This window comes from Zootoca vivipara, chromosome 6, assembly GCF_963506605.1.
Source record: "Zootoca vivipara chromosome 6, rZooViv1.1, whole genome shotgun sequence".
In the NCBI taxonomy this organism is placed as follows: domain Eukaryota; kingdom Metazoa; phylum Chordata; class Lepidosauria; order Squamata; family Lacertidae; genus Zootoca; species Zootoca vivipara.
Window position 1 is genome coordinate 40,726,814 of NC_083281.1, and position 18,089 is coordinate 40,744,902.

At 44.7% G+C, this 18,089-nt stretch overlaps 1 protein-coding gene across 7 annotated transcripts in view; it reads right to left on the reverse strand.

Annotated features, from left to right (window-relative positions):
* Positions 1 to 2,818: 2,818 nt before the first annotated feature.
* COL16A1 (collagen type XVI alpha 1 chain) overlaps positions 2,819 to 18,089 on the reverse strand; it is a 134,437-nt gene continuing 119,166 nt past the window's right edge. For 6 of the 7 annotated variants that reach the window (XM_035121181.2, XM_035121186.2, XM_035121184.2 and 3 more), the window contains 15 exons: positions 17,257 to 17,328; positions 16,287 to 16,340; positions 15,842 to 15,886; positions 15,223 to 15,267; positions 14,099 to 14,152; positions 13,318 to 13,371; positions 11,542 to 11,592; positions 10,315 to 10,404; positions 9,993 to 10,028; positions 9,787 to 9,831; positions 9,521 to 9,709; positions 8,397 to 8,463; positions 6,404 to 6,580; positions 5,944 to 6,021; positions 2,819 to 4,516 (listed from right to left, as the gene is read on the reverse strand). In XM_035121181.2, coding sequence (XP_034977072.2) covers positions 4,314 to 4,516; positions 5,944 to 6,021; positions 6,404 to 6,580; positions 8,397 to 8,463; positions 9,521 to 9,709; positions 9,787 to 9,831; positions 9,993 to 10,028; positions 10,315 to 10,404; positions 11,542 to 11,592; positions 13,318 to 13,371; positions 14,099 to 14,152; positions 15,223 to 15,267; positions 15,842 to 15,886; positions 16,287 to 16,340; positions 17,257 to 17,328 — 1,260 coding nt within the window. In that variant the 3' untranslated portion in view covers positions 2,819 to 4,313. Of the gene's footprint in view, positions 4,517 to 5,943; positions 6,022 to 6,403; positions 6,581 to 8,396; positions 8,464 to 9,520; positions 9,710 to 9,786; positions 9,832 to 9,992; positions 10,029 to 10,314; positions 10,405 to 11,541; positions 11,593 to 12,288; positions 12,753 to 13,317; positions 13,372 to 14,098; positions 14,153 to 15,222; positions 15,268 to 15,841; positions 15,887 to 16,286; positions 16,341 to 17,256; positions 17,329 to 18,089 lie in introns of those variants that run through there. The other variant, XM_060275836.1, reaches the window with a different exon arrangement.

The following is an 18,089-nucleotide window of genomic DNA, read 5'->3' on the forward strand; positions in this document are numbered from 1 at the left end:
ACTCCGGTACAATAATGAAACAAACTACTGTAAAATTAAAAGCTGTCTTCCTGTATATTTGGAAAGTGTGCAGATTTCTGTGCCAGTTCCGTCAGACAAATAAATTGCCTATCCTCCGGCAGCATAGATCCAGGGTTGCAGTGGAAAATGGTTCTCATGGCACATATAAGCTGAATTCCAACCTGACTCCCCAATCACCATGTTCTGAATGGCTTATTATTTTAATATTGAGAAATAACCCTCAGGTGAATATTAAGGCATGTATTCTGAGCAATCATGGTAACATATGGGAGAAGATAGATGTCCACTGTAATGGTGCCCTTGTATGCTGATGCACAGGCTCTTTGGTGAGTGGGCAATGGGGTCACATCAATGCTAACAAACAGTCAAGGCAAATGACATTGATACAGGGGGCAATGAGAAGAGAGGTTCAATAATAATAATAATAATAATTTATTATACCCCGCCCATCTGGCCAGGTCTCCCCAGTCACTCTGGGCGGCTTCCAACAGAAAAATAAAACACAGTGATCTATTAAACATTAAAAGCCTCCCTAAACAGGACTGCCTTCAGATGTCTTCTAAAAGTCTGGTAGTTGTTTTTCTCTTTGACATCTGATGGGAGGGCGTTCCACAGGGTGGGCGCCACTACCGAGAAGGCCCTCTGTCTAGTTCCCTGCAACTTGGCTTCTCACAATGAGGGAACCGCCAGAAGGCCCTCAGTGCTGGACCTCAGTGTCTGGGCAGAACGATGGAGGTGGAGATGCTCCTTCAGGTATACTGGACCGAGGCTATTTAGGGCTTTAAAGGTCAGCACCAACACTTTGAACTGTGCTCGGAAACATACTGGGAGCCAATGTAGATCTTTCAAGACCGGTGTTATGTGGTCTCGGCGGCCACTCCCAGTCACCAGTCTATCTGCCACATTCTGGATTAGTTGTAGTTTCCGAGTCACCTTCAAAGGTAGCCCCACGTAGAGCGCATTGCAGTAGTCCAAGCGAGAGATAACTAGAGCATGCACCACTCTGGCGAGACAGTCTGCAGGCAGGTAGGGTCTCAGCCTGCGTACCAGATGGAGCTGATAGACAGCTGCCCTGGACACAGAATCTTCAAAGGAAGATTTAAGGTCCTTGGGCGTCTCAAGGGTCTATTCATGCATCTTTCAGGGGACCAGAAATCCCTATGCACACCCCTTCTTGCTGCTTGTTTTAAAATCTTGAAGGGATTGCCTGCTCAAAGCTTTATGTTTAAGTGATGTAAGCAGTGCTTTTTAAAAAGAAAAAGAAAAAAAGGTGCCAGTACTCACCATGAAATAAGTGCCACAGTTTTAACATTGGGGTGTGTGTGCTGGTACTGTGTACCCTTGAGTACCCCCAGGAAAAAAACACTGGGTGTAAGACCAGTAAAAGTTACATTGCTTTCTCTTTGGTGGCTCCAAAGCTATAGAACATTTGCCTAGTCTTCTAGACATTAAGCCTTCTTGTTCAGATGAGCTTTTTGGAAGCTATAATGTCATTTGTTCCCAATGTCTATTATTCTCATTGCTTTGTTTTGCATAAGATGTATTGAGCTGTATTATGATATATAACTATATTTTATAAATTACATTGGTGTTAATTATATATTTTTTTATCTCTCTCTTTAAAAGGCTTGTTTTATTTAACTGTAATATTAATTCAATTATGTATTTCAGTAAGAATACTGATCCTGCAGTTGTGGCTCCAAGTCCAATACAGTGGGACCTCGGTTTACAAACACCTCGGTTTATGAACGCCGTGGACCCATCTGGAATGGATTAATCCACTTTCCATTACTTTCAATGGGAAAGTTCGCCTCAGTTTATGAATGCTTCAGTTTATGAACAGACTTCCGGAACCAATTACACCCATGCTTCGGGTTAAGTACGCTTCAAGTTGAGCATTCCGCGGACCCATCTGGAACGGATTAATCCACTTTCCATTACTTTCAATGGGAAAGTTCGCTTCAGTTTATGAATGCTTCAGTTTATGAACAGACTTCTGGAACCAATTGTGTTCATAAACCGAGGTACCACTGTATCCAATAGTAGACATTAGATCGTGAGCTACTATAAGTTTTTGGAGAGGATGTGATTTAAATTTGTTAAATGCGCTGATTATTACTTCAAGAGGCTGTGCTGTTTGCAATGGGCTATGTAATGGCAGCTTCTTAAGTATTTAGGGGCAAAAACCTTTAGGCTTTTATGAGTGAAGATCAACATCCTGTCTTTTATGCAGAAGGCAGAAGCTGATTTCCCAGACTATCCAAGAAACCTGCACACACAATGCAATTTCAGTAGTCTAGTAGCCTCAAGATTATTGTGAAACGAATCCATTTCATCCAAGAACAAGGTTATTGCAATTTCATATATCCTGGAGTATCAGAATATGATTTCTGATGCATCTAGATTTGGTGAAATAGGTCTCCCTCTAATTAGACAAGAGATTTGTGTGTAAATTGTCAAACTAAGTTTTAGATTGTTCAGAAAAAAGAATGGGAAAAAACCCTCCCTTGTGTGATTGACCTAGTGTAGCCTTACTTAACCACCATATTTTCACATTTGGAGCCAAGATTTTGTAATTGCAGCCATTATTTCTAATTACAACCCTTGTTTTCTAACAAAAGGACCAAAGCTGGTTGTCAAACAAGAATTCTTGCCGTTCTCTGGCTGTTTGCTGCTGCAGAGTCCATTTGGTAAAAGGACATTGTTCATGGAACAGCATAAAAGTGTGTTGTAATCTGCTAGGTTTAAACACAGCATGTGAGCCAAAGGGTTGAAATGAAAGTGAGCCAAATACCAATTAGGAAACAAGGCATCATTTATTTAAATAGCATGGCTAACCATAAGGAAAGGTTCTTCTGCTGCGGAAAGACTCCACTACTTACTCTCCTCTATCAAGACTGTTAAGGGGCACATTTCATGTAAACTGCTATTGCAATGAGATGCTCACAATTCCTCTAACCTAGTTAGTTTTAAGTCTACGAATAGCTGACAAAAGCTACATAGCAACACAAACAGCTTGCTTGGTAGCCAATTATTATTTCCAAAATAAAGTAACTTGAGGTCTGAAGGCACATAAGAACAAGAGGATATTTGGGAGGGGGGAATTTCTGAGCTTTTTTTTTAATTAAAAAAACACATTTCCCCAGTCTGCCATTGCATGAAAGAGTTGGTTACCATGAAGGGGTGTGGTGTGTTTTTTTTAAGGGAGAGCAAAAGTGATGTTTGACCACAGTTTCTCATCTGACTCTAAAATCTCCCAATTCTAATGCCCAGAGATTCCAGCAGTCAGTAAAATCTTTAACTTTGGATAAGCATTGGTTGGTTTTTTTTTTTGGTGAAAAATATATTTTATGAAAAATAAACAATTGATGCTTCAGTAACATTAAAGAAAAGTCACTGATTCCAGTATATTAAAAAGGTATACTCCCTCTCCCTTGCCCCTGGCCAAGTTTCACATTACGTACAATAGAAATGGAAGAAACTAGAGTTTTTCTCATTTGGACAAAAATGTAATTACATCATAATACACAAATTGGTGTGTGTGTGTGTGTGTGTGTGTGTGTGTGTATCACATAGAACTGATTTTTCAGTTATTTTTAGATGCAAGAGTGCCTGATATTTTTTGCTGCAGACAGAATAACTAAGGTTCAGTATTGTTCAGCTCCAATGTTCACCTGGGAGCAAGTCCCAGTCAATTTATGGGGCTTGCTACAGAGTAGGCATAAACAGAATTTCAATGTTAATTCCATTTTAGAACTCCACCCTTCATATCCACCCCTCCACATTCTTTCCCGTTTTAACCTACACTTATGACAAAGAGGCGAATTCACACAAGTTCCGTTGAACTTAACAATAGGAGCAGTTCCACATTTTTTGCACAGCTGCTGGAATTTCCTGGTGGAATATGCACTTGCACATGTTGTTGAAAGGATAATAATTCATTCCTAACGAACAGAAGAGGTGTGGAAATAATCCACCCATTATTTGCCCACAGCAATGGAAAGACTGAAGCATTATTTTGAAATGTATTTTGCTGAACACAGATGACAAAATCAACTTCCCTTTAGAATATTGAGGCAAACATACACACAGCCACACATGCTTGGATCATTGTCTTTGAAACAAAACAAAAACAAAATATCATTATGAACGGTTGAACCCCACTGGAGGAAAAAAAAATATAGTCAAAATATTAACAACAATGAAAAAATAATCATTCATGACTAGTCACAAGGACCAGAACTTTGGCGAATCCCAATGGAGTCCTTTGTGGAAGAAAACCTGTCAGTGCTTCAGCCTAAAGGCCCCTTCATGTTTTTGGGCTGATACATTGGCTGTTCCAGAGGCATCATGCCAAAGCAATCTGAAGGGTTGCAGTGACCTGTTTTTCCAGGCGGCCCTGTAATCCCTGGGGGTCCTGGGATGCCTGGGATGCCCTGCTGTCCCATAGGTCCCGGAAGACCAATCTTGCCATACCCTGGTGGTCCTTGGATCCCTGCCGAGAAAAAATGAGAAAGAGGGTCATTTCATAAGCTTCATGTTTTGTGCTTTCCACTTTCTGGAAGGGCAGGAGCTTCTGGGAATAAGTCTCACATCCTTCCCACCTCCTTCACAGTCCTTACTGCTTGGGCAAGCTGCAGTCCCTTCTGAGGAGGCCCACCTCCTCATTACTATAGCTACTCTCCATGTCACTTGCCCTCTCCCTCTGGGTCAAATCTGCACAACCAGAAGTGGAGGGCGAGGCTTTATCTCCATTCATCATTGCTTGCATGCTTGGGGAGGGCAAGTGAACAGGCAGTGAGAGCATGGAGGAGGAAGAAGGCCAGGAATCTCTAAGGAGGTAAAGGTAAAGGGACCCCTGACCATTAGGTCCAGTCATGACCGACTGTGGGGTTGCGGCGCTCATCTCGGGTTATTGGCCGAGGGAGCCAGCGTACAGCTTCCGGGTCATGTGGCTAGCATGACAAAGCCACTTCTGGCGAACCAGAGCAGCACACGGAAACACCGTTTACCTTCCCGCTGTAGCGGTTCCTATTTATCTACTTGCACTTTGACGTGCTTTCGAACTGCTAGGTTGGCAGGAACTGGGAACGAGCAATGGGAGCTCACCCCATCACAGGGATTTGAACCGCCGACCTTCTGATCGGCAAGCCCTAGGCTCTGTCGTTTAACCCACAGTGCCACATTTATATCTCTATAAAGTTACAGAAAAAGAACTCACCCTTACATTCCATATTAACTAATTCACTCTTATGATGTGCGTGTGTATGTGTGTATACACATACCCAAATCAAGTAAACAAGTTGCTTTAAAAAGGATGCCTGTTATGGTGCAGGAAGAAAAGGAGGACTCAGGAAACCAGGACTTATGTTCACAAGTGGTGGGGGTGTAAATATGTACATTTAAAAATTATCTTTATTTTTGGCAAAGGGTTTTTAAGGAGATAACAGAAATCACTGGGTTAAGGTTGACAGAAAGTCCAGAGGTAGCATTATAATCATTTACGGTGGGGTGGAAGGTTCACAGGCTATGAAGGACTTGCTCACAAATTTATTGACAGCTGCACAAGTTATTATAGCTAAGAAGTGGAAGGGGCAAGGTGAATATAAAATGGAAGAGTGGTATAAAGAGGTGTGGGGGTATAGCTGTTAATGATAAATTAACATGAGCTATTAAGGTAAGATGGGGAATTTGCAGCAGAAATGATTTTGAGGAGATATGGAAGGTATTTGTAGAATTTGTACTGTTAAAATGGAAAGGGGGTCAAACCATCGCAAGAGGTGTTGAAATTTTGGGAGGTTGGATAGTTGCAATGGAATGGTCTTGAGGGGGGAGTACACACATTTTTATTTTATTTATTATTATTACTATGTCAAAATATAAATAAAATAATAATAAAAAGAAAAAAAAGGCGGCCTGTACCTTGAGGACCCGGAGGGCCAGTCTCTCCCATGATTCCAATCCCTTTGTCTCCCTTTTCACCTTTGGCTCCTGGCTCACCTGCACCAAGAGAAAGAAAAAGGAATAGAAGCTGCAAGGTGATTGATCCACCATCAGCACCTACAGAATTGTCTCCATGTATCAGAAGCACAGAGCCTTGTTCTCATTGCATTAGGTTGCTGCTAATGTAGGTCTTTTATGATACTGAAGGCTAATGCTCGTGTCTTCTCAATAGCTAAACACAGGTCAGTTTCATGCCAAATTGGGTAGATGTAATTGCTAGCAAGGAGAAGGAATAAATCATTCACTGCAAGAATACCTAGAACATCCTACAGTCCAAATCCTTAGGCTGTCATTGAAATGAGCAAAAACAAATTAATCTGCAGGGTGTAAGAGGCCCTCTGAGCCTGTCACTATCAGGGACAGAAATGGAAGTGCATACCTCTCATTCCAGGCACACCTTGTCGACCCTCTCTCCCAATCTGTCCTGGCATTCCTGGGGGACCCGGAGACCCTTGCCGTCCAGGTGTACCATCTTTACCAGGAGGTCCTGGTCTTCCTGGCTGGGCAGCCACTTCCACTGGGAACTGCATCCGGGAGGTGTAATATGCCATCCGCTCTGCAGGAGGAGATAAAGAGGGAGCAGTGTTTGCTTTGCTGTTTTTCATCTGGGAGGGTTCATTTTGGAACTTGAGCCCAGTGGATTCTCCTAGCATCCCAGGCTAGTGGCAGGGAAGGTTGTCCACCCACAACAGGCGCCTTCTATTGGGTAACTTATGGGAAATAGACAGATAGTAACCAGGGAGAGGACCTTCTTAGTTGTGGCACCCCATATATGAAATCTGCCATGCAAGTGAAGCTCGCTTAAACTGGTTTTTATTTGTTAATTGAATATTCGTATGCTACATTTCTGGGAAGCTCAGAGCTGTTCACAATAGCAAGAATACTATATATATATATATATATATGTGGTACTAAGCAAAAGACTTTTAAAAAATGCTCAGGCATTCAAGCCTGTTTTATGGCTGATCTAAGTTCTGTATTTATGACTTTTGCTGGATTATACTGACTACTGAATTTTATGGCTGCAGCTCCTGTGATTTTGTATTGTCCTTTTATTGAATTTTATCCTATCTGTTTTATTATTTTAAAATTGTACAATGCCCTGAGAACCTTGAAGGGTGGTTTATATACCCACTAGAAATAAATAAATCCCAGGTTGGGTCTCAGCTAGGGGAATGATGGAAGAAGCTTCTGTTCTAGAATGTGTACTGTGATATATAATGCTGAGAAAGGGGAAGCAGAGAGGAGCTTTAGCCTTTTAAAGCCATATCCACAATATCAACCGTGGATGATGAATCCATGGAGGATAAGGCTATTAATAGATGCTAGCTACAATTACGGCGTTCTGCCACCAATGTCAGAGGCAGTATGTCTCTGAATACCATTTTCTGGGGACTGCAGGCAGGTAGGGTGCTGTTGTGCTCAGGCTTCCCAAAGGCAGGGCTGGCCGGCAACTGGGAGAAAAGGATGCTTGGCTAAGAGGGTCTTTTAAGTTTTTAACGGAAGCTACTTTGGCTCCAGTGAAGCAATCATAGGGACAAAGAAATACAGTAAGCCACCTTACACTGTGTCAGTTCATTAATCCATGTACCTCAATATTTCTTGCACTGACTGGCAGTAGCTCTACAGGTTCTCAGATAGGAATCTGTTCCAGGCCTGCCTAGAGATGTCAGGGATTTAATAGAACTTGGGACTTTGCCTGGAAAGCAGATGGTCTACTACTCAGTCACAGTCCTCCATGGCTTTACCTCCCTCTCCTTCAACCTGGGAACGGTAGGCTAAATTATATGTATACAGGGATTTATTTTTGTCCATTCACAAGTTTAAATCCTTGTTATTTGTTCGGGAGCCATGAGAAACAAGCTCGTAAAAATCAGGGCAGGTGCAAGAATGTATCCAGCAGCATATTCTTCTGCACATGACTCGCTGAGATGAAGAGAATCTGCACAGGTCTCTCACTCTACTGCTCTTCACAGTACCCTACAGAAATCTGACCACCAAGGTAGCCACATCATCTTGCATCATGGTAGGGCTGCCACTGCTTAAAAGATTTGTCCAACTTATCCAATAAGGAAGGAACAGCTACAGCTCAGTCTGCTCAATGGTGCCAAATGGCAAAGCCATGAGATGATATTTCTGTGCGGTAGAAGTCAAAGGTGGAAAAGGTGGAGTTTCAAAGCTGTGCCAAGAGCTCATTCTTTATCAAACACCATGCTTGTAAAGATTCTAAAAAGCCCAAACACATTGCGGTCGAAGACAACCTTCTTCTGGGGCGCTTACTGGGAATACGGTCCTTTTCTCTATCAAAGCAGCATCTCTCCCCCCCACTCAATATGGCTGCCACTACCACCCCAGCAATGTTTGCCACTAACCATCAAACATTTTGTTCAGTTCTTGTCTGATGAACCTCCGAATTTCATCATAATTGATGGCATCCGCCTAGAAAGAAAAATGAGGAGGAGAAAAGCCAGAAGTCATTCTCTGTCCTAGCAGGAAAGAGACACACTGGCAGAGAAAACGCTAACCCTGCAGAGTCTGTTACTTTTGTAGTCCTCTAAATAGTCTGTGCCAAGAACCTTCCCATGGTATATCCTAAGCAATTTTCAGCATTAATAGTTTCTTCCCCTTACTCTGCACCTTTTTCAGGCAACCCATTCCATTGGATACCTGTCCCTTAGCTGTCACTCATTTGCTGTCAAATCAGGTGGGTCATAAAGCCTTCACCAATCCAGTGCCTTCCAGATGTTTTGGAATACAACTCCCATCAGCCCCAGACAACACTCTAAGAAATTTAGAAAGGTGACTTCTCAGTCACAGGCCCTGGGTTTGACCTGCTCTCACCGCACACAGTATTAGGCAGAATTTTATACAGTGGTACCTCAGGTTACAGATGCTTCGGGTTACAGACGCTTTGGGTTACAAACTCCACTAACCAGGAAGTGGTTGCTCCAGGTTAAGAACTTTGCCCCAGGATAAGAATGGAAATTGCGCGCCAGCGGAGCAGTGGCAGCAAGAGGCCCCATTAGCAAAAGCACGCCTCAGGTTAAGAACCATTTCAGGTTAAGAACGGACCTCTGGAACGAATTAAGTTCTTAACCCGAGGTACCACTGTACTACTGATTTGTTTTCCCTTTTTGCATTTGAGCCCTTCTGTTTAAGGAGCTCAGAGCAGCTTTTTAATTCCACAGAAACTCTTTTAAGTAGGTTGAAAGTAGTGACATAAGTACCCAGCTGAGTGAGGTCTTTCCCCTCTATATTGCATTAATCAGAATCAAGTCTTAGTATGGGGCTGGATTTGGGACTTCTGCTGTATGTACAGCATCTGGTTTTGTATTACATTGTAATTAATCAGTTATGTCTCTTTTTATTAAAGTTGGCCTACAGCCAAACACTTCACCCCTACTGACAGCACCAACCCCTGCTTGGAAACCTTGCCTGGCATTCCAGTCTCCCATTGTGCCCCTCAAACAGTAGCCACACACTCCCCATCTCTTACCATGGTTCCAGGCAATCCTGGGTTCCCTGGACTTCCTGAGGGACCGGGAGGACCAGGCTGCCCTCTCTCCCCAGAGGGGCCGCGTGGCCCAATAGGACCCATCTCGCCACTCTTTCCTGGCCCTCCTGGCATCCCAGCTCTGCCTTTCTCACCAGGGTGTCCTCTCTCCCCTACAGACCCTGGTTCACCCTGGAAGAAAAGAAATGTCCATGAGTCATTTTCACGGGATTGGAGACTAATACTAAGATCTCAGCCATCACACTTACCTTTGGTCCAGAGGGTCCAGGAGGGCCTGGTTTTCCTGCTGCACCCTAGTGAGAGGGAAAAGGGAAGCAATAACCATGGAGATAAAGACTCACCATGCTTTGCCCCACAGACATGCTCAGGGCAGGCTTCATCTGGCACTGCCCCCCCCCAACCTGCCAAAGAGGGAAGGTCTTCAAGAAGACTGCAGAGACCACAATTACCATACCTCTTTGCCCACTTGTCCGTCTGAGCCTGACTCGCCCTAGGAATCAACCGGGGGCGGGGGCGGGGAGAGAGAAGCAAAAGGTTATTTTCTTTTCATTTTGAATCTAGGCCCATAAAGATCTCATATTCTTCTCATATGGGCTTTGTGCATCACCAAATGCGCTACATGGCTACGCTGGGATTTGAACTTGCATACCCTAGTCCAGACCCAACATTCAACGAACTGGACTATGCTGGCCCTTAAAAGGCAAACAAAAGATTGGCTGCACAGTTTTTCAGCAGACTGATCTCAAGGCATTCCAATTCCAACCCGCCACACTTACCGGTGGGCCTGGGTGACCCGGTGGGCCTGGCTGGCCTGGAATCCCACTGAGACCTCTTTCCCCAGGCGATCCCCTCTCACCCTTCAGCCCCTGGGGAGAGAAGGTTTTAGGCATCAAATACCTCTAGAAGCAGCCAAGAAGATGCAGGAAAGAAGATGATGTTGGGCTCCAACTCAGTCCCAGCCAACATGGCCAATGGTCAGGGATGATGGGAGTTGGAGAGCATCAATATGTCTACCCCAATGTAGGCCTCTGTAGTGTCTAGCTAATTCCAGAGTCAACTCTGGAATAAGGACTCTCCCCCAAGGCTGTGTTCAGAGCAATGCGGGCTGACTCTCAGTAGATTTTGTATACAGCCATACCTCGGGTTCCAAACACTTCAGGTTCTGTGTTTTCGGGTTGCGCACTGCGCCAAACCCAGAAGTACCAAAACGGGTTACTTCCAGGTTTCGGTGCTCGTGCATGCACAGAAGCACCAAATCACAACCCACGTGTGCACAGACATGGCGCTGCGGGTTGTGAACACTGCAGGTTGCGAACGTGCCTCCTGCACGGATCACGTTCACAACCTGAGCATCCATGCACGGATCACGTTCACAACTCGAGCATCCACTGTATATGGGACTTCTCTCACAAAACCTCCAACATGCAGTTTCACTGTAGTTTATCTCCCACTTTGTTCCCTAGAAACTGGTAGTCAGAGGTACATAGTGGTACATAGGAATATTACCCTCATCCATTCTATCCCCCCCCCTTAAAGTCATCCAATTTGGTGGCCATCACCACATTTGGTGGTAGCCAATTCATTATAATTCAACTATACACTGCATGAACAAGCCCGTCCTTTTGTGAGTCCTCAATCTTCCAACATTCAGCTTCGTAGGGTGACCCTGGGTTCTAGTATTATGAGAGAGGGAGAAAAAGTCTCTCTACCAACTTTTTCCATAATTCTATACACCTCAATGATGTCCCCGTTTTTTCTAAACTAAAACCGCCAAACACTACCCTCTCTGCTTAAGTATCATTTTGGTTGCCTCTTTCCAGCTCTGCAATATTATTTTTGAGATATGATGACCAAACTGCACATGGTATGCTAAGTGTTGCTGCACCATAGCTTTCTATAGTGGCATTATGACATTGGCTGCTTATTTATGTGAAATGGAAGCTGACCATTTCTCTAGCAGCAGCTGCCAACAGGGAGCCAACAGTAGCAGGAATGATACTCACAACTCCGGAAAGTCCTGCTGGGCCTGGCTGGCCAGGGCTTCCAGGGGGACCCTGAAGAGGCAGGGAAACACAGCAAGTTTAATAACAGGATTAACCAGGGAATGCAGTACAGACAGAAAACTGATGGGGAAACACACACTAGGGGTTTTTTATTTAGGAATTTATTAGTGCTTTACCCCTGCCTTTTGGTTCATAAAAAGACCCACAAGGCAGCTCAGATATTCTGAAATGCTACCTAAAATCCAAATTAAAAATGTGTCCAAAATCAACTATAAAGCAGAGCGGAATAATTATGCCAGCAGTAAAATTTTAAAACGATAACAGAGCTGAGATTCTAAGTGCTCTTTTATTGCACTTTTGCGAAGCTACATTTTTCATTCACTCTCTCACATCGCTCACTGACTGTGGACCAGATGAGGCTTGTTGTTCACAGGTCTGTCTCACTCACATGGGGGAAGATGGATCTTTATTTATATCAAGTGGGGGACACGGGTGAAGGGAGCCAAGCTCTCCTCTTGTCTTTCATCCCTGTGCTCCACTACCCACTTTTCACCTTTTCTCACTTGTGGTATTGGAGTCAGTTTGGGGAGAAGAGCACCCAAAGCAACTGTGTATGATAAGGCCAGTGGCGGAGAGCAGGCGGGGGTGGGACTGGTGCGTGTCCTGGAGCCGTGGCGTGCCGCCTGCAGAGGCATGGCGTGCATCCTCGGGGTGTGGTGCCCAGTGCGGGCGGGGGGCAGCTGCGATGGCACCCCACCGGGATCGTGCTGCTGGGGCTGGTACGCTTCCCCTGCACTCCTCTTCCTCCGCCAGTGGATAAGGCAAGGCAGGATTTGGCTCCCTTTTGCTTTATGCCCCTTCTAATGTACAGATCAATCCAGCCCTGCTCTATATGCGAGTGTTGCAGCCATGTGAAGAAATAAACGTGGCTGCCTCCCAAATCGAGTTTGGTCCTAAAGGTGATTCTATTTTGTGTGTGGTTTTATATCCCACTTCTAAACTACCAAAGAGCTTCACAGCCTCCAGTACATTCAGCTCTCCGATAACCCATCTATCCATGCTGGAGCCAAAAGTTGGCCAAGGCTATGCAATGAACTCAAAGTCAAGATGGGACTTGCATTTGGCTTTCCAAGATCCAACTTTCTAGCAGATTTTCACTGTCCAAACTTGACATGCAGAAATCTCAGAGGCCCTGATCCAGCTAAGTCCCACTGAAAAAGGGATGAAATAAAAGCCTTCTCTTTAGCGATAAATTGGTACAAATAGCAATCTGCTGAAAACCTGACTGCCATTTGCTCTGATTCAACGCTAAACTGTAGGTTTTCCTGGTGGAAAGTGGCAGGGCAAACAGAAGTGTGGATGAGCTGTAACTTGAACCCTGACATTTTCAATGCGACTTAGCAATGTCTAACTTTCTCTGCATTGGGGTAAGAATATACAACTACAATATATTATTCTGATTATTCACAGGACTTCCTAAGTGCAACTACTATTCTTATGGGGAGGGATCTTGTTTTTATTTTCCACATTAGGTTGTGCAGAAAGCACAGCTGCAGATTGTTCTGCTGGTTTTTTTTTTTAAGGAATCCTGAAAAGTGAGAAAGGACCCAAATTGAAAAATTAACTAGCTGCATGGTCTTTTGCATAATGTTTCCCATGAATCCACACATCATGGACCTTCTGGAAAGCAGGAACTGATTTTAGCAGGTGACTCAGACCCAGCCTGAGCCCCAATAACAATCACGTAAAGGCTGAGAATTAAGTATCTTGACTCACAAGGTGGCCGGGAGGACCTGGTCTGCCTTGAGGTCCCATAGGGCCTGGCTCTCCCTGAGGGAAAAGAGAGAGAGAGAAAGCTGAAGGATAACATGGAAAGTCAGAGCAGACAGATGTCTCTATTCAGTGGAGACTAATGATTCATCTTCAGATTGCTCATATCGTAGGATTTAAGCACATGTTGTATATACATTCTTATACCCAGGTCAGATTGGCCAGTGACTCTGATTTTTTCACTCTTGCAAGCCACCCTTCTGTGAATCATCTGCTCTTGATTGCACTGCAGGATGCTCTGCATGTCACAAGGTGTTCAGGGAGGAGCTGGCAAATGAACATCCCCACAGCAACAAGGTCCCCAAGTTCTTTTTCCCCATTGGGGGAATGGCTGCCACTCCCTTACATCGGAGAAATAAGAAGTCTGCACAGTATGAGGATAGGAACTATACTCATATTTTAGTTTGGCCCTGCTTCCTTAACAATCCCAGCCTGTTTATCATTGTTGCTGTCTGCAAAGCCGCAGGCTTCACCTGCATGACCTCGCCTTAAGTCCCTGACCCAGGAAAGTGACTGCTATATACACATGCAGCTGGTACTGCAATGGGGCGTAGCATGAGTGTTACAGGGATAGAACAGCCCGTTGTGCATCAGAGCTGTGGGCTGGATTTAGTGGCTAACTCCATCAGTTTGTAAATCCAGAATAAAAGAGCACAGTCTTGTGCTGTGTGCCCAGAGCATTGACCTGTAAAAACAACATACTTCTGGTGGCATGCTGAAAACTCACCTCGGCTCCAGTTCGGCCAGGATTCCCAGGTGGCCCTGCAGTGCCACAGTCACCCTAAGAAGTAACATATGCATGGTTCATCATGTTTATATGGGATATTCCACAAAAAGCTGACACAGTCTGGTCCTGGGGACCCCAACAACATAGATCCATAGGAGGATGGGCTTGCTATGATTGCTGCACATGCCTCTCAATGCACTAGCACGACTGATGTTTCAATTGAGTAAGTTGCAGGTTGTATCTGCAATCTTCTACATGCAAAGCTGGGACTCTGCTGCAGAACACTGGAGGGCTATTGCCCCAAATATTTCGTAGCCTGTTGCTTCAGAACACCTTTGATGTTTGACTACTCTGTACTAGGAAAAAATAGGTCACCCAGATTCTGCAAGAAGAATCCTGTGGTCTGTACAGATCAAACAAGTACATTTGCATGCTTTCCTTCACATTACTAAGTTTCACCCCCCCTCCCTGCAATTTTCATGATTTATTCTGCTAATTATCAAGGGTGGGAAGAAAGAAGGCATGCAGGGCTCCCTCTAAAGTTCTGGCTCCCTGAGCACAGGAGAGCCTATTTAGCCAGTCTTCTAGCACCTACTGCCGCTACCATAACATGAAACTTGCAGTTTTGTTTTTTAAATGAAAGCTGAGGTTCCAGGAAACTGAATTCTTAACCCACAACCATGTTCTATGATCAGGGTCAGCCCACCTATGAGGCAAGATAAGATGACTGCATCAGGCGGCAGGATCCGCAGGGGTAGCAGGTACCAATGTTCCCCCCTTGTTCCTGATGTAGAACCTTATTCCTTATGTAGAACCTTATTCCTTATTCTGATGTAGAACCTTATTCCTTATTCTTGTTCCTTATTCCCCCCTTGTTCCTGATGTAGAACCTTACTTACCCTTTCTGTCCTTGCATGGAGAGGGTGTCATTTTATGCCTTTGCTCCAGGTACCAAATTGTCTTGGACAGGCCCTGTCTGATGAGCATTCCTTTTTTTGCACTTCTGTATGGAATTGTCTCCGTATTCTTTACTGGGCCCATCTTACAGATAGCATTGATTTATTTTAATTCTGCCCCCCCCCCTCAAAAGCTCCTATCACATAATGATGCTTGCAGTCACTGACCTTTTGTCCCGGGAGACCGGGGTGACCTGTTTTCCCTTTGAAGCCCTAGAAGGAGAAAATAAAATAGAGTTTTCATTGAAGCTGCTAGAGCAGCCTTGGCCAACCTGGTGCCTTCTAGATACTTTGGACTACAATTCCCATTGGCCTCAGCCAGCACTGGCTAGGGCTGATGGGAACTGTAGCCCAAAACATCTAGAGGGCACCATGTTGGCAAAGGCTGTTTTAGAGTAACTCTCATAATTGCTGAGCAATTAAGCTCTAGACCCACAGCTGTGGATCCAATCCCCCATCCCCTTTTACAGTTGCCAATGGACAGAACATAACACACACCCATCCCAGCTTGCTCTTGCACCTTTAACAACAACACCCTGACCTCCAGAAATTGGCCAGTGAAGCTTTGCACAGTATGTAGATAAATGGCATTGCCACCTGCTAATGTCTGCATTTCAAGCTGAAGGTACAGCGGCTGCAGATTACTTAAAGGGCATTGTACTACTGCCCTTGTCAATACCAGCTTCTTTCAGTGGGAAAAGAGGCTGTCCTGATGGGGAAAGCAGTGGGACTAAGGTTCCCTACTTTCCATAGGTCCAACATGGTCATAAGATGACCTGCAACTTACTGGAGGTCCCATCCTTCCTGGAGGTCCTGCAGTTCCTGGGTCACCCTAGAGAAAATGATAAGTTAGTACCAACAAAGGGCAGATGCTGGTGCAAATGTGGGGGTTGTACCGGGAGGCTTAACACTATCCGAAGCATAAATCATGCAAAGGAAGCAGCCATCACTCCTCCAGCCCCACTGGAGGGGTTTAGGCTGCTGTTCCAGATGCAGTTATGGAGTCAAGCAGAACGCTATGCTTTTCATCTCTTTTTTGGTTTCACGGGGCTGAAGCCCCAAGCAATCAATGCCCAATGGGGTAAGGTCAGATCAGAGGCAGAGCTGAGCTCACCAGTAATTCTGAGACACAATATAATTGATGTTTTTTTTTTGTTTTGTTTTTTTAAAAAAGTCCAAAATAAGTTGTAGGTGAAGATGTTGCCACCATTTAGCGGGATTCACATCCTTACCCGAAGCCCTGGCTTTCCGTCCTTCCCATCTAGTCCTTCCAAACCAGGTGGACCCTAGAAATAAACTCAGGTTACAGATGCCTTCATTCCTTGCACCGTCATATAGATAATCCAGATTGCATGGGCAACAGTTTATATTTACATATTGTATTACAGTATAAGCATGCACATGGGCTTCATAGACATTGGCTCAGTTTCAGTTCAGATGTTACACTAAACGGCGACTAAGGAAGCTTAACTGTGTTTTGGGGTAATGTTTGAGCTGATAATGCATAGTTTTCAAGCCAAGTGAGAAACAATGGGCTGAAACTAGCTTGTAAACTATGGTTTGTGGCAAATTTTGTTTGGCGCAATGCCGGAATCAACAAATCATAGTTACAGCTATCACTCCAGCTTCTGAGGCAGTTGCACCATGGATATAGGAGTGAATTTATCAACCTAAAAATCTGAGGGTGGAAAATGAAAGCTAACAAGAAGCTCTAAACCATGGTTTGCTTGCTGAATATTTGGCAGAACACACTATGGCTTGGGTTCTAATCACTAGCACAAGCCATGGTTTATTGTGACGTCTGAACCGAGCTATTATTTAAGTGACACAGTGATTACTACCATGTTAGGGCATATTGGTGTGCCGTAAGAGGGCCTGAAGTGTCCCATGAAAAATTAAGTCTCCTTGTTAGAAGCATCCATCACTCCATCCATCACAGGTGCATGTGAGCCAATAAGCATCACAACTGCCCAGAAAAGCACACTCCAGTCATGAGCAGCAGAGAATCTTCAGAGAGTTTAAGAAAATTAAAGTGCAGGATGGGGTTGGCTTGCATCACCTAAATACCTACCATAACAGAGGCTTCATTGTGGAGCTGCGTCTTTTTTTCCTGCAGAGTACTTAGTATCATGGCTAATCTAGCCTAGTTGTCTCATATCCATGTTCAGGATCTGTAAACTGCTGAGCGATCAGCATACTTACTTGTATCCCAGGGGGTCCTGGAGGCCCTGGTGGGCCTGCCATGCCAGGAGAGCCACGCATCCCATCGCTACCCTGTAAAAACCCACACAACACCAAATGATTAGATTGCTCTGGCTGCCATGCATGGAGAATAAACCAATATAGAGGCAAAAGGGAGCTGGGTGTGACAGATGCACTCGTGATTCCTTTGCCTTCCTCCTGTTAACCATCTTTTCCTTGGGGAATTCAAGTGGGTGGGGGGTAATTTGAATCGGGGGAGGTTGGAAGAGCATGTGGAGACCACCTGGGCATGGCAGCTGATATCTGGTGGGTATATGAAGCACAGCTGTCAGTGCTAAAGGCTTTCTGGTGCCCTCCTGGTGTTGTTGGACTCCAACTCCCATCAGCACAGCATGGCAGTTGCCATACAAACCATCTGGAGGTCACTAGGTTGGCAAAAGCTGGTATATGGGGTGCATTGCAGCAAATGATTCATAGGTATTCCCACAAATCAGTGCCAGTGGATTGCAGAAGTACCTGGAAGCCTCACCCCCCCACCCCCAGCAGCTGTGCCTTACCTGAACAAGACATTTCAGGCAGCCATTCTTTCTATATCAGTTTCAAGCTGCACATTTCAGCCAATATCCACCTCCCTTAAACACTAGAGGGCTTATTCTCCTTTCCTCCACTCTCTCCAAGCAATGTTCACACTTCAGAGATATGTGTTTGAGTGCAGTTTTTTTTTGCCTGGACCTTCCCCCACAAAAACCTGCTTTTTAACAGTCAGTTGGCACAAACAGCAATCCACAGAAAACCCAAATTGACGTTTGCTCCGATTGAGTGCTATAGAGCAG